Raw genomic sequence first — 24,901 nt, 5'->3', positions numbered from 1 at the left:
ATTTTTTGACATCTCATCAAAGATGAAGAAGAATATGGAAGTCTGGGCATTTACGGGGCTGACGACCGTCATGGGCTGGTTTAAGTAATCACTTTCAACACGTGTAACATTCACCAATTATATCCATTATTGACAACCACACTACTCAAATTCTTGGAAGTTCTATATATATAAACCAATTTTTAAATTTTATTCATGAATCACTAGAACTTCACTAGAGACATCTATTGGTGAGATGAAAAGAACCTGCTTCCATATTCTTCTTCATCTTTGATGAGATGTCAAAAGATAATATCAAAATAACTCCTGTAATTGGATGTAATCCAGATTTTGTGAACAAGTATTTGGACACACTCAAAATGTTGTAAAGAAAATAATAATCAAATGTATTACATATTTTATAAATTTAATATTTGGATATTCATTCATTTGTAATTAATTATGAGGCAAAAATTAAAGGCATAAATAATATCGCATTATGAAATATATTTAACTAGATTAGCTGTTAATAAAAGCAATGGGATATTATTGATTTCAACACAGTTTCTTAATAATTATTGATGAAGTTTATTGAATAAAGAATGGGAGCTATTATACATTTTCACCAGTTGATAAAAAAATGAACTAAAAATGAGATATTTCTCAACAATTGCTGACGGTTTTAGTTTTCATTTATAAAACTACAATAATTAAGGCAGTAGTGTTACTCAAAATAATGATAAAATTAAGACAGGTGTGTTGAGATGGTTTGGACATGTGGAAATAATAAATGAGGAGAGAATGGTAAAACAAATTTATGAAGCGAATGTATTTGGGAAAAGGAGCAGAGGAAGACTGGCATGATCATTATGTCAAATACTTGAAAGCGGTCGGGTCAGGAGTCGAAATAATCGGCGGGTGTGTATGAGGAGCTGCATGAATGTGGAAGAGGCGAAGAATGTTCGCAAAGACAGAGTTTAGTGACAAATATCTAATTTAACATACTCAACCTATAAAGGATTGTTTAAGACTCGTTTTGTGTTTATAACAGCCGATATAATCAATATTTTCATTCATCAGTTTCTTTTGCAAAATTCACCTTCGTAAAAACGGTATTTTCGTAAGGTGGTAACGAATGACGTCACAGAAACGAATCCACACTACTACTATTACAGCTCTATAAAGCAGATACATAGAGTGATACGCTCCATAACACACCCGATGACGTAAAATTTGATGACGTATAGCGGTGTCCGTTTTTCGTTTTATTTAAATATATAAAGTTTAAACCTTAATATCTCCCTTACTTCTTTACAGATTTCAATAAGAATGTTACCGATAGTCTTGTGAATTTTCATATTAATTTATTACCTAATAAACCAACATCATGAGAAAAATCCATTATCTGTGGACGCCACTGTAATATACTCATACTGTATGTACCAAAACTAAACAGTCGATGAGAGAAGTAAAAATTAGGCAAATATCCGCGACAATTCAGACAAATGTTCGCGTTGCGCCATTTGCAACGCTATTATTGACCAACCGAAAGAACAAATCCCCTTGCACATCGCGTAGGATGCCATCAAATTACTAATAGACGTTCCGCAATATTTATGTAAAACACAAGCGCTAAGTCCATTCTGTGACGTGTAAATCAGTCCATTAATATTAAGTCGTTGCTGACAACAGATTTGGGTATTAAAATAACAAAAACATTTTAAGTGTGTCTAAATACAGTACTAGTTCACAAATGTGGATTTTCTCTACTCCTCCGTTTTAGATCAGAATTTAAAATTTCGAAGAAAAATATGGGGCTTAAGTCTGGGCATTTACAGGGGTTACGACCTGTTATAAGCTGGTTTAAGTGATCCTTTTATTCACGTGAAGTATTCACCATTCTACCCATATTTGACTGTTATGAACTCATATATACAGTCGTGTGATAATTTATGATGGCCACCCTATGAAATTGACAATAATCAAATATAATCCTCTTTTTCTAACTATGAAGTGAAAAGTTTAAAAAAAGTTTAAATTACATTTTGGTCACGTAATAATTGGGGCATTTTTATGGTTTTGGCAACACTGTCTTTCCTGAAAGCCGTTTTGTACGAAGCTATCTTTTTACGTTATTTTTTCTCAGTGCACATGTGGATTTTACTCGACAGTTTTTATGCAATTGCTTAAGTTATATTTAAAGTAAGTTCTTATATCTGTTGTTATAGTACTTTGTGAACCTTTTTCTATATCTGATCATAAAAATATTTTACAGGTTACCCCTGTTAATACCCAGACATCCATATTCTTCTTCATCCTTGTTGAGATGTCAAAGAAATGTAAAAATAACTCCTAATAAAAGTGCAGAAAACCCAGATTTGTGAAGAAATATTTCGGCACACTCAAAATGTTGTGAAAACTTACAAGTCACCATAGATGCATTCGCGGAAACGTTTGAAGTCTATAGCAGCTATAACAACTTTTTATCTATGTATATCTGAGAATATCTCGCTCACTCCTTTCAAGAACGTCATATATCAAAAATCGTAAATTTTCAGTTGTGCATGTTTTCGGAACGCCCAGAAAATAATCTATATCCCACCAAAAGCGACATATTTTTAACTTAATATTTACCCGCTACAGGGCAGAAAGTGTTGTTTTTGCGTTTTGAAGAAAAGGTATTGTTTAATTATTTTTTTAAATATACCAAATATTTTTCAAATGGAGAAAAAACATTCAAGTTTTACCTAAAAAGATCTGTTGCACAGTAAAAAGTTCACTAAGTGGCTTGATATTTATTTTTAATACATTTTTTGTATTTTTAAACTTTAAAAACGATCTCCTGAAAAATCAAGTTTTTTGATATATGACGTTGTTGAAAGGAGTGAGTGATCTGTGTAACCGTTACGCCATTTTCTCCGTCATAATAATAAATAATGATAAAAAATTATGCCTCAAACACATTACGAATTCGCGTGATCATTAGGAACGTAATATACAGTCATTTATCATAAAATAAAAAGTCATTAACCGTATTATGATAATGATAATTATTTATTGTATTCGACTGAATCTGACATTTGTATTTTGCTTGAACGTATTTTTGTAAGTGTAGCCATTTGGCAAGAATTTTCTTACAATTTTTCAGAATTTGCAGAAGACGTTACATAAAATATCATTCTTTTAAATTGGAAAATAAAAAAAAGGCATAAAAAAACTCATTACATAATTTATAAACTAAACGGATATCGAATCAAAATTTAAATTGAAGTAATAAATATTTTTTTACAACATTCTGAGTGTGTCCAAATACTTGTTCACAAAATCTGGATTATCTCCAATTACAAGTGTTATTTTCATATTATTTTTTGACATCTCATCAAAGATGAAGAAGAATATGGAAGTCTGGGCATTTACGGGGCTGACGACCGTCATAGGCTGGTTTAAGTGATCACTTTACACACGTTTAACATTCACCAATTATACCCATTATTGACAACCACACTACTCAAATTCTTGGAAGTTCTATATATATGAAGCAATTTCGAAACCTTGTTCTTGAATCACTAGAACTTCACTAGAGACATCTATTAGTGAGATGTAAAGAAGCTTTTGTTTAAAGCAGGGACTCTTATATTAATTAGCATGTGCGGTCCGAATCCTGGATGAAAAGAACACACATGAGAAACGCCAGAAAATATCATTTTAATTTTTATTATTTAAGCTTAATAATTTGACTAGTGAGTCCAAATACGTGCTCACAAATCTGGATTATCTCCAATTAACTATTTGATTAATTAATTACTATTATTATTAATTATTGTCCGCCTCCGTAGTGTAATGGTCAGCACGCTCGGCTACCGTTCTGGAGGTCCCGGGTTCGATTCCCAGTGGGGGTCAAATAAATGTGTGGGTCAAATAAATAAGTGATTTTTTCACTCTAATATTTATTTAATAATACCCTGGACTGGTACCTGAAGCAGAGGGCTGATCACCTTTCCTTCATATGTAAACGATCAAGATAACACTGCGTTTATATGAAGCAGTGCCCTATGCACCATTGGGGTGCAGATAAGGGTTTTATTTTCGTATAATTATTTGAAGATAATCCAGTTTTGTGAGCAAGTATTCGGACACACTCAAAATGTTCTAATATCTGAATTTTAGATGCAAAATTTGCAGTTTGCACACTATTGCACTATCGACGTGACTTACATCCACGAGCGTTGGAACAATGCGGCTCGCCTCAGTAGCTCGCGTCGTGAAGCGCAAAAACTGCATGCATTCTGGTGTTACACAATCCGGCGCGGTCCACTTTCGGCCGAGAGCCGATTGTAAAAACTGCTCCGAAAGTTCTCGAATCTGACAATGCCAAACTGGCCAGATAGCGACACTCGTGACTCGAGAACTGGATCCAGTTAGCGAGCCGGAATCCGGCTGACAAATGTAATACAGCGTATTTGTGAAAATTTGCGACGACCTTTGGGCAGTAGAACTATGTCAAGACTTTGCTAACTGTTGAGAACTCAGGTATTTTTAAAAGTTTATGTTTATATTTTTTTAAACCCTTATCCGCACCCAACGATGCATAGGGCACGGTGTCATATAAACGCAGTGTTATCTTGATCGTTTACATATGAAGGAAAGGTGATCAGGCCTCCGCTTCAGGTACCAGTCCATGGTAGTATTGAATAAATATTACAGTGAATAAATCACTTAAATTATTTTACCCCCCTTGAGAATCGAACCCGGGACCTCCAGAGCGGTAGCCGAGCGTGCTGACCATTACACTACGGAGGCGGACATTCATTCATTCATGATTCAACATTTAATAAAGTTTATGTATTAAATGTTGAATCAAACACTGATTTCCTGAGTCTACTATGTTGTATTTTATTGTTGAAAAAACACATAAAAATCAATTTTGTGACAATTGTTTCGCCTTTTCAATCGAATGACATTCCATAATTAAAATGTAACTTTGTTTTAAAATCACAATAAATATTTTATTATAACATAATTATAATGTCTACCGGTTTCGAAGCTAACCGCTTCTTTATCAAGTCTTGATAAATAATGGATTAGCTTCGAAACCAGAAGACATTATAATTAAGTTAAAATAAAATATTTTTTAGTGATTTTAAAACAAAGTTACATTTTAATTATAAAATGGAGAATCACAAAGTAAGTGCTTTAAATAAAATTATACGAATGACATTCGTTTGAAAATGCTATAACTAGGCGAAACTAGTTTTATTTATACCATGTAACTTTATTTTTTACTATGTTTTATATCTTATAATAATTATTAATTTGAAATGATGTAAATAAAATAATTTTGTTTTTTTATTTTTCAGTTACAGTTTTCTCTAAGGACAACGCCATCACTCTTTACAACTCCACTTTAAAATAGTCGCAGATTATGAGCTGTCACAGCGTATGATAGATCATAAGATCTGTAAATACCTAGACCTTCCGTATTCTTCCTCATCTATGTTTGAGATGCTAAAATGTAATATTTTTTTTATAAATTAATTTTTTATTTATTAATTTTAATTATACACGACTTGTTTCGAAACCTTACAGATGTTTTCATCTACAGGTGAAAATTAAAACTAACGAGCAAAAATAAAACTCATTAGGTGTTTTATTACAAATGTTTATTTTTTTTTCAAAATTATCAACATGTCGTTCCACAAAGTTAATGCCGAATAAATAAACGATATGAAAATGTATTAGAATTATTTTTCCAAACGGACACACTTCAGTCAAGGACTGATGTGATGACTTTGCCCGTAAAATACCATTTGTCAAATAAATACAAACCTGTTTGAGTTGACTTTGAAACCGCATCGCGAGATAAATGCCAAAATAATACATTCGTATGCACAAAACCTGACCGATTTTGTAGATTTCTACCAATACTATTTTGCTGGAAAGAGGCAACAATTCATCATGTATATATGCATTCAGCAAGCTCACGGACATATCGCTTACTCCTTTCAAGAACGACATAAGTAAAAAAAACTTGATTTTTCAGGAGAACGTTTTTAAAGTTTAAAAATACAATACAATGTATTAAAAATAAATATGAAGCCACTTATTGAACTTTTTACTGTGCAACAGACTTTTTAAGGTAAAACCTAAAGGTTTTTTCTCCATTTGAAAATATTAAGTATATTTAAAAAAAATATAAAACAATACATTTTCTTTAAAATGCAAAAATAACACTTTCTGACCTGTAGCGGGTAAAATGAAGTTAAAAATATGCCTCTTTTGCTGGGATATAGTACATTTTCTGGGCATTCCGAAAACTTGCACAACTGAAAATTGACGATTTTTGATTTGACGTTCCTGAAAGGAGTGAGCGATATACAAAATAATGTATGTAAGCACTGTTACTAAAAATAAATATTCACATTGAAAATTCATTGTTATCGTTAGATTCTGATGTTTAAAAAATATATATAAACTCTTGGTTCTTGTCAAAACTGGTTGGAAAGAGTACAAAAAATAGATGTGATTAAAAACACAGTTTTAGTTTTATTTTATAATGTTTTATAAAATGTGCCCAAAGTATCTGCAAAATTATTTTATTTAAAAAACTTATAGACGGTTTTTCATATATCATCTAATCTCATCTCAGCCCTCCCATTCTCCCACTGGCAAAGATACCCTTTCATTGAGTATCGCTTTTTGCGTTCTGTGCCATCCTTAACTACTTAAAACATTAGCATATTGTTTTTAAAATATTGATTACTCGATGTTTAGTTAATATTGGAGATATAATCACCGAAGGGTGAAGGCTAGATAGTTTCAGCTAATATTAAAGATATAATGGTAAAAGCTTACAGCTAAAAACTCGACGATTTCAGTTTATATTGGATTAAAATCGTCAAAGGCTGAAACTCGACGTTTTCAGCTTATATAGAAGATGTAATCCCGTAGTTTTTAGCTGGAGATTTAAATTAATATTGCGAATATAATGGCCGAAGTTTAAAGCAAAAACTCGTTGATTTTAGGTAATATTTGCATATAATCGGCGACAGCTAAAACTCGATGTTTTCAGCTTATATTGAAGATATCTAACAGTTGCCGAGGACTGATCTCAATGTTTTAAGCTAATATTGGAGATATAATCGCCGAAGTGTATAGCTGAAATCTCGACGATTTCAATAAATATTTGCAAAAAAATTGCTGAAAGCTAAAAAGTCGATGTTTTCAGCCAAAATTGGAGATATATCTACAAAAGTTTATTCTTTAAAAATCTCAATTTCAAATATTTATCCAACAAATTACCAACAACAGTCTACTTGCAAATCAGTCTGCAACAAATCGGTTCGAGTGTTTAACAAATCAGGTGCGATTTGCACGATTATTGAGAATTACGTAGTCACAAGTCTCCGATCGTTACGCAAATAGAAAATTTGTTATTGGCGCTCGAGTCGCCGCGTCACAACGGCAGGTTCATGTACCACCAGCCTCTAAAATATGCTAATTATTCACTCTCCTGAACACTTCAAGATGGACACTTTCTAATAGCGCTGAAAGAAAAATGAAACTCGGCTGTTGATTTCGACGCCATTGGATTAAATTAGAATTATGAATGGCTTGTCTGCCATCTTGGGAAAGATCTTCAAACTGAAATATAAACATGAGCCACTCGAATTTATCATGCTCGTTTGAATCACCAACCTGAGAATATTTAAATACAGTTTGAATGCCTTTTCTTGACAGCGAGGTATGCTTAGAATGATTTAGTACTTTAAGAAAAATTCTTGTTCGTTCTACGAAATCTTGTAGTAATCAGTCAAAATCTAAATTCATATTTTCGGTGGGAAATGAAAACATTGTTACTATTTTTTAACATCTCATCAAAGATGAAGAAGAATATGGAAGTCTGGGCATTTGCGGGGCTGACGACCGTCATAGGCTGGTTTAAGTGATCACTTTACACACGTGTAACATTCACCAATTCTACCCATTATTGACAACCACACTTCTCAAATTCTTGGAAGTTCTATATATATGAACCAATTTAGAAACCTTGTTCTTGAATCACTAGAACTTCACTAGAGACATCTATTGGTGAGATGTAAAGAAGCTTTTTATTAAGCAGAAACTCTAATATTAGTTTGTGAAGTCCGAATCCTCACACACATGAGAAACGCCAGAAAATACCATTTTCATTTTTATTATTAAGCTTATAATTTGACCAGACAATTTATTTACTCTCTTGAATGTTACACTTGTGTAAAGTGATCACTTAAACCAGCCTATGATGGTCGTCAGCCCCGCAAATGCCCAGACTTCCATATTCTTCTTCATCTTTGATGAGATGTTAAAAAATAATATGAAATTAACTCCTGTAATTGGAGATAATCCAGATTTTGTGAACAAGTATTTGGACACACTCAAAATGTTGTAAAAAAAAACATTGTTTTTCATATCTCAAAATATATTTTTTTAGTGGAATTTTTAATGGCCTGCAAAGCCTCTTCTTTATAAGGCTTGTCTCCAGGTATGAAAGTAAGGATAGGGAAGTTAATATAAAAATACATCACAAACACTAAGATAGAAAAAAAAAATTCTTGAATTTATTTTGCACATGGCGGGAATCGAACCCGCGTCGTCAGTTTCGCAGTCGAGCGTATACCCAACTACGCCACGGCGCCTGCCAGATGAAGAAGAATATGGAAGTCTGGGTATTTACAGGGCGAACCACCTGATATCGGCTGGTTGAGTGATCACTTTATACGCGAGCAATATTCACCATTCTACCTATGATTAACAATGACACTACTCAAATTTTCGGAACTCCTATATATATCATTAATCTCATGACACAATATGTGTTATATGAGTACATAAGAGCCATCTATATTGGATTGAGAAAGCTTTTATTTAAAAGACGGGAGAAACCCCAAATTTGCGAACGAGTATTCGGACACACATTAAACGAATGTTTGATAATGCCCTAACAAGGCGAAACAATTGTGACAGTATAATTTTTTATGTGTTTTTGTTGATAAAATACAACTTAGTAGACTCAAAAAATCTGTGTTTGATTTAAAATTAATACATAAATTAAAATGGAGTTCTACAAATTAAACGCCAAATCAATAAATACCTAATAAAGCTGGATTTCACACTAAATACGGATTTTATTAACTGATTAAAAATCTTTTGAAAGTAAGGTTTAAGAACGCTATTCAGTGCAAATAATCCTTTCATCTCCAGAAAGTTTGATAAAGTATACAAAATATTTAAAAATTTAACCCTTCACTGCATGACTTTTTTTTTGCCTGACTCCATGACTGCATTGACAGTTCGTCTTCGAGAGACAAGTGAAGTTATTATTTTGGCGTTCATAGCGCGTCTTTTGGCTAAATTACGAACTATATACATGAGTTATGAATGTATCTAAGAAGTAACAACAAAAAATGATTGCTTATATTTTTAAAGAACGTTTTGACACTAACTTTTGGGTATGTAACAATTTTGATACACTATGCAGTGAAGGGTTAACCCAGTGATTCCCAAAGTGGTCTATATCGACCCCCAGGGGTCTATGACAACTTGCAAGGGGTCTATGTTTTAATTTGAATTTAAAATATAAATGTATAAAACCTAACATGTGTGGTTCAAAGTGAGTAACACCACATATACCGGCTGTCAAAAATACATTTGAAGATAATGAATTTGATAAAAATCAATATCAGGTAACGCAAGGGGTCTACGAGATAAAAGAGTTTGGAAACCTCTGGGTTAACCGAACAAAACAAAAAATAGCCCGTCAAGGTCATATCGGAACTATCGGTACAGCGATGGATAGTAACAATAAACGAGCAATTTTGTTAATCAAGCCATTTTAGCGGACTTCCACCATCCACCTCCCACCAAGAGCAAGCACAGCCAGCAAGCATTATGAAGGGCTAGATGAGGTATTTACCTAGAACGAGAAAGCCATTCTTGGTACGAAACAACGCCAGGAGTGGGAACACGAACGGAGTGACCCTCCATAGTTACCCCTGATGAGGCTCTTGGGTACACGTAACGGTCGCCGAAGGACACACTGGTGGATAGGAGAAAGGGGTTTAGTCATTCGAAAAGACTGGAGTCGGTTCACATGGTCAAACGAATGAGGTGAGTGAATGTTTCGCTTTTGGCGAAGTGCCTGCGGATGAACTGGATAAAGCGAAACTAGCTTGTGACGTCAAAAGTGGATGTGTGTTTGATGAAGAGTTTGAGGTATGGTCACAATACTTGGAAACGGGTAGAATGAACAAATTAATGAGATATCTGAGTGAATGTTTTGATTTTGATGAGATACCTGAGGATGAATTGGAAAAAGCAACGCTAGCTCAAAGATAGCTTGTTACGTCATAGTTTTATGGATGTGTGTCTGATGAACAGTTTGAGGTATGGTGAAAAATATTTGGAAACGGGTAGAATGAAAAAAATAATGAAATATCTGAGTGAATATTTTGATTTTGATGAGGTACCTGAGGATGCACTGGATAAAGACACACTAGCTTATTACGTTAAAAGTGGATGTACATATGTTTAATGAAGACTTTGAAGTAATGTCACAAATACCTGGAAATGGGTCGAATGATAAAATGAATGAGATATCCGAGTGATTTGCTTTGCTTTTGACGAGGTATCAACTATCAACAAAAAAACTAAACGCTTCCCTGTAGGGGTAGGTAGAGAGAATAGAACGCTACACCAATCTATCCCTGCAAACAATCTTCGCATATTCCACATTCATGCATCTCCTCAAACATACACGCCGATTATTCTGACTCCTGACCTGGCCACTTTAAAGTATGTGAAATATTTGATTATGCCCAGTTTTCCTCGATCTTCCTCTGATTCTATTACCAACCACATTCACCTTACAAATAGCTGGAGGAACAGCTAGTATTTAATAAGCGAGTATTTTTGCCTACATATTTGACTTATTAGATAGTAAATTTAAACATGTAGATTAAATCCACTTACGAGTATATAAAGGCTATAAAACTGTTATCATTTTAAAGCCTTAGAGTAGAGCCATGAAAAACGGTGTTCCATAAGCTGTAGCTAGATTTCGGATTCGCTTAGACGTTAGGCAATTAAAAAAACAGTAAGTATTTAATAAATAAACAACCAATGATATTAATAAATGGAGGAAATTATGCATATTATGAAGGTAATCCAGCCAAACTTATATATATTGAGGAAAATACTACAATTCAATAACAGTGTTTACAGTAACATTATCAATTATCGCAGATGTATTGTACAGGTTGTTTCTATATATTAATCGGTTATATATGTGCATAATAAAAAGTAATAATTCATTATGTGGGATAGAGCATTGAACAACTTATGGAAGTGAACGTAAGGTGAAGAAGATGCTTGCCGTATAAGTGATGGAGGTCGTTAGAAGGTAAAGTTGAAACAAGAGAAACTAAACTTTTATAAACACTAAAGAATAATATTGATCACATATTTACATATATATTTGTATTTATTATTTCTTTAGTTAGCTTGTCCGCCTCCGTAGTGTAATGGTCAGCACGCTGGGAGGTCCCGGGTTCGATTCCCAAGGGGGGTAAAATAAATAAAGTGATTTTTTCACTGTAATATTTATTCAATATTACCATGGACTGGTACCTGAATCCTTCCTTCATGTGTAAACGATCAAGATAACACTGCGTTTATATGACACAGTGCCCTATACACCATTGAGGTGCGGATAAGGGTTTTATTATTATTATTATTAGTTAGCTTATATTCCAACTAATAATATTTCAATAATATTCCAAAGTTGTTTTATTTTATTAAAGTTCAAAAAATCAGTGTTCGATTTTAGCATTTAATACATAAAACAAAATTTTAATGTGACAAATTGTAACGTTTAATAACATATAAATTAGATTTACATATTATTAGATTAGAACCAATATTTTTAGCTTTTCCACATTATTTTTATTTGACCAGCGACCGGGTTTCGTCGTTACCGACATCATCAGACTGGTGGGAGGCTATACAAATTGTTATGTTATATATAAAACAAGGCAGGAGTTGATAACCATGATTTGATATAATTTTATTGATTTGATAAAATTATATCAAATCATGGTTATCAACTCCTGCCTTGTTTTATATATAACATAACAATTTGTATAGCCTCCCACCAGTCTGATGATGTCGGTTACGACGAAACCTAGTCGCTGGTCAAATAAAAATAAAGTGGAAAAGCTAAAAATATTGGTTTTAATCTAATAATATATTAAAAATGCAATTCCATCACGAAGTGTCAGTGGATAATATAAATCTATTAATTAGATTTACCTTGAATTTTGTAATTGACGGACTCATTCGCGGTAAATATTGGTAAATACTGACGCATTAAAGCTGGTTATTTATGAAAGAATTTTAATTTTTGATTATTTATTGAGCATATTTCTAATATTGCAAAATGATAACCTCAAGGCTCTAAACCAGTGATTCCCAAAGTGGTCTATATCGACCCCCAGGGGTCTACGACGACTTGGAAGGGGTATATGTCAGCGAAAAAAAATTGGGGGTCCATGAAAAAGAAATGGAGGTCAACGACATCAAGTTTATTCCTAAGAATAAAAGCATTTATTTTTTGCTTATTTATTTTATTTAACAGAGATTAATTTTAATTTGAATGAACCTAACATGTGTGTATTTTTTGAATTTTCATTACACTTTATAAATTATCATACACGTTATAAATTTCAATCTTTCCATGTGCACTTCATACATCGACTTTCAAAAATACATTAGAAAATAGTGAATTTGCTGAAAAACAATATCAGGTAAGGAGGGATCTACCAAAAATCGAAAAACATGGCAAGGGGTCTACGAGACAAAAAAAAGTTTGGGAACCTCTGCTCTAAACGCTAATTATTGGGATAATTACGTCGAGATTACTGATAATGTGGTCGAGTTCGGTTATATGACTCACGGATTCGGATAATTTGGTATTTATGAAGAAAAATATAAGTTATTACAATGATATTTTTATCATTAAAATCTGTAAAAATTGTGTTGCCAAAAAATCATTTTTAAATTGATGCATGAAGGCGGATTTGCATTATTTATTGGCATCTCGACGATGATAAAGAATAATATGGAAGTCTGGGCATTTACAGGTCTTACGACCGTCAAAGTCTTGATTAAGCGATCACTTTACACACGTGTAACATTCACTAATTCCACTCATGATTGACAACCACACTACTGAAAATTTTGAAACATCTAGAGATATATTGATCAAATTCTATCATCTAGAGATTGATCATCTAGAGATATAGTGATCCTAATTGTGAACAAGTATTTGGACATACTCAAAATATTGTAGATAAATCAACATGTCGAATTATAAGCTAAAATATATGAAAATCATGTTTTCAAGCGATTCTAGAGTATGTTTATATAATTCAAGATTCGGACCTCACATATCGCTCACTCCTTTCAACAACGTCATATTTCAAAAATCGTAAATTTCCAGTTGTCATGTTTTCGGAATGCCCAGAAAATGCACTTTATCCCAACAAAAGCGGGATATTTTAAACATAATATTTACCCGCTATAGGGCATAAAGTGTTGATTTTGCATTTTGAAGAAAAGCTATTGTTTAACAAATATTTTTCAAATAGAGAAAAAACCTTCAGGTTTTACAATAAAAGATTTGTTGCACAGAAAAAATTCAATGAGTGGCTTATTATTTATTTTAAAATTTTTTAAATTTATTCTTAAACATTAAAAACGATCTCTTGAAAATCAAGTTTTTTGGTATATTACGTTGTTGAAAGGAGTGAGCGATATGTACAAATGAAAGGATTCTCTGTTTTATACAAGCTTTCCTTATCCCAATGGGAGGCCTTTGCTCAATGCTGGACGCAAGAAGAAGGCTGAAGTAAGTAAGTGAACAAGGATTTGGATACATACAAAATGTTGTAAATAACGAAATGCTTTGAGAATTGCATCGATTGTTTTTGATACCGCGTAGGATGTGTTAAAATATTACCTTCAAGTGTTATGGAACGTAAATACAGATAAATACTATTAACACTCAAATCAGACCGGAACGGGCAATATATACTTTTAAAACAATAAGATAGCACCTACACAGTGTGATTGAATAAGAGTTAAATACTTTTGTTGTGTATTCTGAATATATTTTAGAATCAATCAGTACTTATTTACCAGTGGCGAGCAAATAATGTTGAAATTGTAAAGAAGGGTAGGCATTATTTATTGAGGTAGGGTAGGCACTGATTATCTGCTTATACGGAATACACGCCCATGCTATTTTCATAATTTTGCAATGAGGAATACTACTTCAATGCTTCAATTTAACGATTTAAATTTTATTATTTTTTATCCTTTTCGTAGAAAAAAAATCTGAAGGTTGTTTTGTAAGAAAAATACATTTCCTTGCAACGCTTGCTTTATTTTTATATGTATTCGTATTTTTTTACTCTATCTTAGTAACCATACAATAGACTTTAACAAAAACAATCGAATACTGAAATAACCCTATCTAATTAAATAAAAAATATGAATTTTTAATTTTAATTTCACTTCGTGAGTTTTATTTTTTTTTAGTGTTGTTACACGTCGATTTCTCCTTTCAACAACGTCATAAATAAAAAAACTTGATTTTTCAGGAGATCATTTTTAAAGTAAAAAAATATAATAAAATGTTTTAAAAATAAATATCAAGCCACTTATTGAACTTTTTACTGTGCAACAGATCTTTTTAGGTGAAACCTGAATGTTTTTTCTCATTTGAAAAATATTTAATATATTTTAAAAACTATTCAACAACACAATTTCTTCAAAATGAAAAAAACAACACTTTCTGCCCTGTAGCGGGTAAATATTAAGTTAAAAATATGTCGCTTTTGCTGGGATATAGTACATTCTCTGGGCATTAGAAAAACATGCACAACTGAGAATTGTCGATTTTCAATATATGACGTTGTTGAAAGGAGCGAGCGACGTGTTTCGATGCATTCCGCATCATTTCCAAACACCGTAAATGAAATAAAAATTTAAAATAGAAAGACATTACTTCAAAATGACCGCCGAATTAGTTGATGAAATGAAAAATATGCAATTTGTGTATTTAATTCTTCATCATCTAACCCTTATCCGCACCCAATGATGCAAAGGACACAGCGTCGTACGCAGTACGTCAGACACAGTGACGCAGTGTTATCTTGATCGTTACATAAAGGCAAGGTAATGCACTTTAGGAACAAGTCCATGGGTAATATTAAATATATGCTACAGTGTAAAAATCACTAACATTTATTTTCACTCCCTCCCCTGGTAATCGAATCTAGGACCTCCAGTACGGTAGCCCAGCGTGCTGACCATTACACTACGGAGGTGGACAAGTAAGAAAGTGAGGACAAGTGAGAAATGGGTATTTACCAATTGAAATTCAAATTACAAATGGATAGATATTATTACGAAGTGACTGCAGAATGTATTAATTAAATTAAATATATGAAATTACATTATGTATTTAATTAACCATCATATTATTTTGAGAAATAAAAAAGCTTTGTCTTTTGATCCGCTCACATTTTTACTAACCAACTAGTTTCGGCAACAACCTGTTGCCCTCTTCAGGGTTTAATTTATGTCTTATTTCTTCCCTCTTCAGGGTTTAATTTATGATTAAACCCTGAAGAGGGCAAAAGGTTGTTGCCGAAACTAGTTGGTTAGTGAAAATGTGAGTGGATCAAAACACAAAGTTTTTTTATTTCTCAAAATAATATATCAATATGATCCACAAAGTTAATGCTTTCAATATTCAAAACATAATAAATATTCGTTTAAAAAATATTCGGAAAAAAATCACCGTAATTATGATTGAGACGAGTCGTTTGCTTTCTTGTATTAATGAAAAAATAATAATTTAGCGTTTATTAGTAAAAATGTGCAAATGAAAATTGAAAAATTAGCATACAAGTAACTTGAACTATCCGACTGGAATAATACGAGGAAAAAATAGTATCATGTTTAGTCGAGTTTGTGAATAATAAACCTCAATTCGACATTCCTGCCAATCTGCAATCTATATAGATAAAGCAATCATTATAACTATTTAATTAATGCCTAATTGACGATTCGACCAGGAGTACATGTGTGTGATGTGGTAAATCAATTTGATTCAGAAATGTTGCCGGGCAACATTTTAGCTGTGTTGAGTTATAAAACCATTGAATTTATTATTGTTTATGTTTTCCTGTATTTTTTACACGAAAGTTCAACTATGTTTTCCTGGTAGAGCCTAAACAAAATGCCATTTAAAATGTAAAATATATAAATGAAATAAAAATAGCAATCATCTAATGCAGAGGTTCCCAAACTCTTTTATCTCGTAGACCCCTTGCCTTACCTGATATTGATTTTTATCAAATTCATTAACTTCAAATGTATTTTTGACAGCCGGTATATGTAGTGTTACTCACTTTGAACCACACATGTTAGGTTTTATACATTTATATTTTTAATTCAAATTAAAACATAGACCCCTTGCAAGTAGTCATAGACCCCTGGGGGTTGATATAGACCACTTTGGGAATCACTGATCTAATGTATCATTGAGTGCTTTTTTTATTATGAGACATAATGCTTTTGCGTCAAAATATATATTTTTTAAACTTGTATGTAGTGTTAAAAAACGAAAAAAAAAGTGCATAACAGTGCCCTATGCACCATTGGGTGCGGAAATATAATGGGTACAAGCTTCTTTAGGGGAGTAAGCTTTTTTTAAGGCTTTATTATGTAATAATTCTCCCCTACATTGCAATGATTCTCTTTTACGTATGATGTTTCTAATGAAATTTGTATGTACTTAGGTGTGGAAGATGATCAATTATAACTCCCTAGTATTTTATTATAAATATGTTTTACTAGGTAGGTCTATGTGAGTGGTTTATAGAAGAGACAAATCTAGAATCCGCTTGCCAGACTGTGCTGGTATATCCACGGTAGCGGCTATGTTGTTGTAGCCAATGTATCACCCACATTAATAACAGCAATCAAATGTATAAATGTATCCAGAGCTGAATGAAATCTACGTATGTAACAACGGTTGGATGTAAAATGTTTAAAAAGTAGTAAGACCTACCTCATATACTTTCGGTGTTCGTTGACAGGAACAAAGTATTCATCAAAATGCTCGGCTCCCAGGTCTACTTCAGTATCCTTCTTCACAGGGATGCTATTGAGTCCTGTGACATTGGGAGGTAGCCCTCCGTTGTTATCTGTAGATTTCCCATTCGGTTTGGAGATAGGTGCCATGTTGACAAGTTCTAGATTCACAGCTTCAGGAACCTTGGTGTCTCCGTTGTGCTCTGACTTAGTCGGAGAGGAAAGGCCCAACGTGATGGTTGTGTTAGCAGAGCCATTCACACCGTTGTTGTCGTGCTTAGCCTTGTCTTTCATCAGTTCGTGGGAATCTTTGCGTTTCCTCTCGAAGCCTTCCACCTTAGAGTGAACATTCTTTCCGTCATGGTCTTTGGCGAACTTCTCGCTGTGTCTTGCCTTATTAGGATCGTTGGCCATCTCATCATTGTGGAAAGCGGGATTGTCGATGCCTATAAAAGGTTCGTTTCGGCTGGATCTTGGAGTACCGACATGGGTTAAATTCTGAGTGCTCTCGTAACTTTGGAAGTTCTTGTCACCCATGGTGACGTTTTCATAGTTTGGCATGGTTTCGTTGGAGTCATAGCTCGGCAACGAATCATTCTCGTTATGGTGTCCGCTCATTTCGTTGTCTTGGTGGTGGATTTGAAATTTGAGCTTCTCGTCTTGGTTCTTGGTGGTTTCGTCCTGGATGGCGAACGAAACCGGCGTGCGGAACATGTCGTGGGGATCGTTGGGAGTCAGTCCCACGTCGTCGAGATCAGCGGTGCCCGCCACATTGGTTATGGTGATGTGGTGGGCATCCTGAGGGTGCTGGGGATTGGACGCGTTTCCATGCCCGTTGGGCATGTCGATGTGGTGGCCTGCTGATGCATCCGGGACGAAGACGAATGCTTCATCCATGGTGGATGATTATTCTGAAACAAAAGGAAGAAAAAAATGAAAACAAAGTCATTCACGGTCAATAACGATGATTCCTTTTGCTTCTTTCTAACCTTATCTGCACCCAATAGTGTAAGCAGAAACTCTTATATTATATCTCACCAATAGATGATCTAGTGAAGTTCTAGTGATTCAAGAACAAGGTTTCTAAATTGGTTCATATATATAGAACTTCCAAAATTTTGAGTAGTGTGGTTGTCAATAATGGGTAGAATTGGTGAATGTTACACGTGTGTAAAGTGATCATTTAAACCAGCCTACGACGGTCGTCAGCCCCGTAAATGCCCAGACTTCCATATTCTTCTTCATCTTTGTTGAGATGTCAAAAAATAATATGAAAATAAAACTCATTAAAGTGGTATATTCAAGTGTTCAATTTTAATAAAATGTTAAAATCATAATGATTATAACCTCGGTACTGAATTCGGAGTATTATTAACGATGAGAAAACATGGAAAGTACTTATAAAAGTTCAATAAACTAGCGCGTTTTTCAATCAAATGTTTGCAATACGTTAGAATTTATATTATTATACTCAAGGGTGTTTCAAATAAACAATTTTAAATCTCATAACTTTACCATAAAACCGATAACCTTTTAATCTCACGTATAACCGATGAGAAAAAACGCATAATATATTCCTATACACTTTTATTGTGTTTTATTATATTATGTACATGTAGGTAATAAAACCCCATAAATGTATACGCTAAAACAAAAGCTATCTGTCTCTATAGAAAAACCGATGGAATCAGCTAAAAAGGTAATTTAAATCCGTTTCATAACACACGTGCTTTGAACGAATACTATAAATATGAAATTCCGCTACATAAATAATTATTTTCATAAAAACATCGTGACTTCAAACAAATTTCAATGCCTTATAGTGGGTATATTGAACAGGGTGGCGCAAAAATAATTACCCTATCGGAAGATGTGATCATTTTTGCAAATAGCGTTGTACGTTAATCATATTTAAAATTTGTGAACAAGACAGCTGCAGTATAACATCAAATAATGTAATCGAAGTGACAGCAACTTTCAAGAAGCAGGCTGTCCGCCATGAACAATATTTGGTATCGCGCGTGTTGCTGACGCTATCGCGTGGGTTACATACAACAGATGACGCTGCCATTGTTTTAAAAAAACTGTTTTTCAAAAAAGCATAATTTTATCTGTACTGCTTTTTTTAATGCAACGTTGTGTCAATTTTTCAAAGCAATCGCTGCATAACTTGAAAGAAATAAACAAAGAAATTTGAGACTTTAAATAAGTCTTAATTTATACGCATAAGAAATCATTTTAGTGAAAGAAAGATTCGTTTGTACGAAGAGAAATAAATAACAATGATATAATAAATTACTTAGTTGTGAATCCATATTGATGAACTACTTTGCTTAAAGTGGCAATAACTGGGGTCTTTACCCTAGGAAAGACTTGGATTGTTTGGTGAAATTTTGTATTGTCAAGTAGGTTTATTTGTATGACCTACAGTATCGTTAATATGTTTGCTATCACCGTGTTTTATGGCCATTTATTTTTACCACCAGACTCTCTAACGTCGTGATCTGTCAACGATCATGTATTGAATACCCAATAGCCAGGAATCGCCAACACATTACCGCAATGTTTAAGAAAAAAACTAAAAAATATGTAATATCTTTCAGTTAAATTTAAAAAAATCTCTTTTATAAACCATGAACAATGAAGAAGATCTATACACTAATAGAGAAGATTTGTAAGAATTTACTTAGAGTATGTAGCATACAGTTGTCATGAAGTATGCTATCTGCCATTAAGTGTTGCGTATTCAACACCCGCGTAGACACAATTTCAAAGCAATTGGTGTTGGGAGATTTAAGATTTTGAACAAAAGAACTTTTACATTTTTATTTGTATAAATTTAATGGGATATTGTATAGATTCAATGCGCATGCTCCAAATTCAATGAACAGCTAGACCAACGCGTCCATTCGTCAGGAGTTACACTTGGATGGCTTGACTCTGGCCAATATCTGTACACGACAGATTCTTCAGTACTTTGGACACATTGCTCGTGGCAATGAGGATAGCCTGGAACCAGCCTGGAACCATCGGTAGCCTGGAGGGGAAGAGAGGGAGAGGAAGATCCCTACACGATGGACCGACCATGTTAAGGCAGCAACAAAGCACCTCGGTTGTTAAAGCGCTACGTGCAGCGCAATCAAGGAATACCTGGAGAAGAGTCATTGCTTCGACAAGGGTCACAACCCTCAGTAATGATGAGTAAGACGGAGAAGAAGAAGAAAATGATTGACCATTCCTGCAGGTACTGGTACAAGAATGACGATTCGTCTTTACTCCGAGTGCTAAGCACTGAGTAAGTAATGAAACAGATACGCCTTACCGCCTCAGCGGCTGCAGATGCATTACTCACGAGTCGGTCAACAATTCGCTGTTTGAACACTTGTGTTGGTATTGCGCATTTGGGTTATTTTAGTCACATATTTTGTTTTCTGCTTTGAACATCGTCAATGTCGATTGCGTCGAAATATAATTCAGCGTAAAGATAGTACGGCGAAGATTGTTACCATTATCTTAATTAAAAGGAATTGTCTTCTCCTTTTTCCTGGCTCCATCCCAACTTATCGTCTTTATAGATCATGGGGGCTAACTCTCTTCATCCTCAGGTTGTAGGTCCTTCTGTCATGGACAACGTCACCAAGGCCATGGTTTCGAACCATGTTTACTTTCTGCAGCAACCACGAATTCTTTTTCTCTTCCTCTAGATATTTTTCGAGGAAGATCCATGGCAATTGCCTAGTTCATAATATGTTCAGGTTCTCTACGTCTTATGTGACCATACCATCTAAATTGCTTTTCCACTACCTTACTACTGATGTCTGTTGCACCCAGGCTTCCACGATGCGTGAACTCTTTAATTTTGTTTCTTACTCACTCCTATAATTGGAGATAATCCAGATTTGTGAACAAGTATTTGCACATACTCAAAATGTTGTCTTAATTTTGACACTCCAGTTGACTATCTAAGCATTTGCATTTCAGTAGTTTTAGTTGCTTGAGTAGGTGTTATACATCGTCCGGCATTTGGAGTCATAAAGCAGTAGGTCTGACAATTGTTTGGTAGAATTTTTTCCTTGACCCTAGTGTATCAAATTTGTTACATACCCAAAAGTTGGTGTTAAAATGTCCTTTAAAAATATAAGCAACCATTCTTTGTTATTACTGATTAGATACATTCATAACTCACGTATACTTCATAATTTAGCCAAAAGACGCGCTATAAACGCCAAAATAATTACTTCACTTGTCACTCGAAGACGAACTGTCAATTTGTGCATATCGGCGATTTGAGATTCTTGTTTTTGGCTTAGCTGGCATTGGGTCACAAAGGACACCCTTCACGAATTGAAGCTTCATCTCCACATTAATTCTGTGCAATGCATCTGTTGCACTCTCCATCTTTATGTATTAGTAACCTTAGATAATTCAAGGAAGGAGTCGCAATTTAGTATTTTTTCTCCATTAACCTGTATTGGGAGGATGGCTGCATTTATGGTATATTCTCGAACGGTAGGTACAAATACTCGATCTTGTTCCTGCTTAGTCTTAATCAATTGTCCTCTAAAATCCTTCTCCATATTTCCAGATCATTTAGCAAATCTTCGTGTTTATCCGGACATTTTATCATATAAATATTATAATTCAAATGGATTATATTATATTATTTATTGATTCGGCATTAACTTTGTGGAATGACATGTTGATTATTTTACTAAAATTAAACACTTGAATATACCACTATAATGGGTTTTATTTATACATACTTACAACTAGTTTCGAAAACTTACAGATGTTTTCTTTTTCTGGTACAAATTTAAAACATTTGTAAGTTTTCGAAACTAGTCGTATATAGAAATAAAACTCATTAAAGTGGTATGTTCAAATAGATTATATTATAATTGAAAGTATTATTGAATTTTTTTATTTATTTATTAAAAAAGAGAAATATTTGTGTTTTTATTATTTACAAAAATACTTCAATTTCATACTATCTCTGTGAGCCTAAGCGGCTCATTATTAGAAATAGGTATCAAATTGTGGTAGAGTGGTTTCGAACCGAGAAACTCTGACCTAAGAGTCTGCGACACTAACCACGGGACTACAACCCGACACTGGATGAAATAATTTTGATAAACAATATTCCTTATTTCTTAAATGTTTTTCGCAGATACTTTGTGGCACATTTTATAAACTTTATAAAATTAAACTACTTTGTTTTAACCACTTTTTTTATTATTAGTGCACTTTAACCTACCGGGTTCGACAAGAACCTTGTCACCATCAGGGTTTATTAAATTCTAAAATATTAAAAACATGAAAATCTCATAGTTAATTACAATAAGGGAATGTGAAATAATCAATCAATTAATTAATTAATTTATAATTATGAGTATTTTAATGTTTTTAATGTTTTAGAATTTAATAAACCCTGATGATGACAAGGTTCTTGTCGAAACCGGTAGGTTAAAATGTACTAATAATAAAAAAGTGGTTAAAACAAAGTTGTTTCAATTTATAAATATTCCTTATACTCACTTGCATCAAATAAAGGAATTGTGTGGTTCGTTATTTCCAAGAAATTAATTTCGAATTCCTTTCGCTGAAATGCCTTTGGTACAAATAAAGCAAATGTCCTAATTCTCGAATTGAATATTATCCAAACATTACTATGCAGTAACACGTTCTCGATCACAGGAATATTATAATTTTCGCCTCACAATGGTATGCGATTTTTTTCCCATTCTTCAACGCCATTTTATTATGTGCTATTTGCATGTATTTGAAAAAGCGTTGAGGTGTGGCCAGCAATTTTCGCAATGCATTAGTTTAACATGTAGGTAGAAAGAATAGAACGCAACACCAATTTGGCTTTGCAAATATTCTTCGCCCCTTCCACAGTCATGCATCTCCTGATATATACCTTTGACGCTTTATTATTACTATCAAATTGTATTGTTATTAAATTATTTAACATACCTGTTCTTTCAAAAACCATTATTATAGATTTTCGAACTAAACTAACTAACTAAACATCACGCCGCTTCCCCGCAGGGCTTCCCCTGTGGGGTTCGATTCTCTCTGCCTACGCAGAGAGAATCGAACGCCACACCACTCTGTCTTTGCAAACATTCTTCGCCTCTTCCACATTCATGCATCTCTTCACATACGAAGATTATTACGACTCCTGACCCGGCCTCTTTCAAGTGTTCGAATGGTGATATAAGGAAAGAATGTAAGGATTAAGTAAGGTTTATTGATAACTAACTAACTAACCAGCACGCCACTCTATTTTTGCAAACATTCTTCGCCTCTTCCACGTTCATGCATCTCCTCATACATACCCGCCGATTATTACGACTCCTAACCTGACCACTTTCAAGTATTTGACATACTTGATTGTGCCAAGTTTTCCTCGGTCTTCCTCTGCTTCTTTTTCCAACTACATTCGCCTCATAAATTTGTTTAACCGTTCTTTCCTCACTCATACTTTCCTCCAGTCGCTCGTTAAGGGAGCATTATTTTCACGACCATTTTTGCTCGTTATGAGAAGTGCTCGTTTTGAGAGGTTCCACCGTATCAATAAATAATTTGCAAGAATCTCTGGATCGTATTCGATCATTTTACAAATACGACGTTGGGTATTTATTGTACACCATTATTTCGATGAGCATAATTCCCAAGAACAGGCGAAATTAGGTATCCGCTCAGCAAACAGCATTGAGAACACTTGTACAAATTCGTGACTTTTGAAAGATATTAGATCATCTACATTAGTAATTACTGACACACAAGATGCAGAGAACTCGTCTTGATATTGTATTGTACAAACATCGTTATGCGGGTCTACTGTACATTCAAAATACTGCAAAAGTGCATCAAATTAATACACGGCAGTCAAAAAACACTGTGTAGGCCTTGTGGCTTGTTTTAAAGAGCGATTAGCTTCCTGCGATGTCGATTTCCAGCTATCAATCCATCTCTTTGGTGGTCTGGCCGACAGAAATCTACCTTTGACTATTATTTTTTGACATCTCATCAACGATGAAGAAGGATATGGAAGTCTGGGCATTTAATAATTGAAAAATAATTGAACAACACCTTTTCTTCAAAATGCAAAACCAACAATTTCTGCCCTGTAGCGGGTAAATATATATATATATATATATATATATATATATATATATATATATATATATATATATATATATATATATATATTTATATATATATATATATATATATATATATATATATATATATATATATATATATATATATATATATATATATATATATATGTATATATATATATATATATATATATATATATATATATATATATATATATATATATATATATATATATATATATATATATATATATATATATATATATATATATATATATATATATATATATATATATATATATATATATATATATATATATATATATATATATATATATGTATATATATAAATATATATATATATATATATATACATATATAAATGTATATATATATATATGTATATATATATATATATATATATATATATATATATATATATATATATATATATATATATATATATATATATATATATATATATATAAATATATATATATATATATATATATATATATATATATATGTATATATATATATATATATATATATATATATATATATATATATATATATATATATATATATATATA

General features: G+C 33.1%; 1 protein-coding gene across 1 annotated transcript in view; it reads right to left on the bottom strand.

Moving 5' to 3' along the window:
* The window catches only part of LOC148303710 (uncharacterized), a 110,195-nt gene that overhangs the window by 6,290 nt on the left and 79,004 nt on the right, over positions 1 to 24,901 (bottom strand). The window contains exon 3 of the mRNA XM_088269526.1: positions 17,156 to 18,089. Coding sequence (XP_088125652.1) covers positions 17,156 to 18,075 — 920 coding nt within the window. The 5' untranslated portion in view covers positions 18,076 to 18,089. The remainder of the gene's footprint in view (positions 1 to 17,155; positions 18,090 to 24,901) is intronic.

The sequence above is a fragment of the Brachycentrus maculatus genome, unplaced genomic scaffold (genome assembly GCF_059751285.1).
Source record: "Brachycentrus maculatus isolate JH-2025_06_01 unplaced genomic scaffold, ASM5975128v1 h1tg000354l, whole genome shotgun sequence".
Taxonomy (NCBI): Eukaryota; Metazoa; Arthropoda; class Insecta; order Trichoptera; family Brachycentridae; genus Brachycentrus; species Brachycentrus maculatus.
Note: the sequence above shows the minus strand (reverse complement) of the source record. Positions and strands in the feature narration are given on the sequence as shown.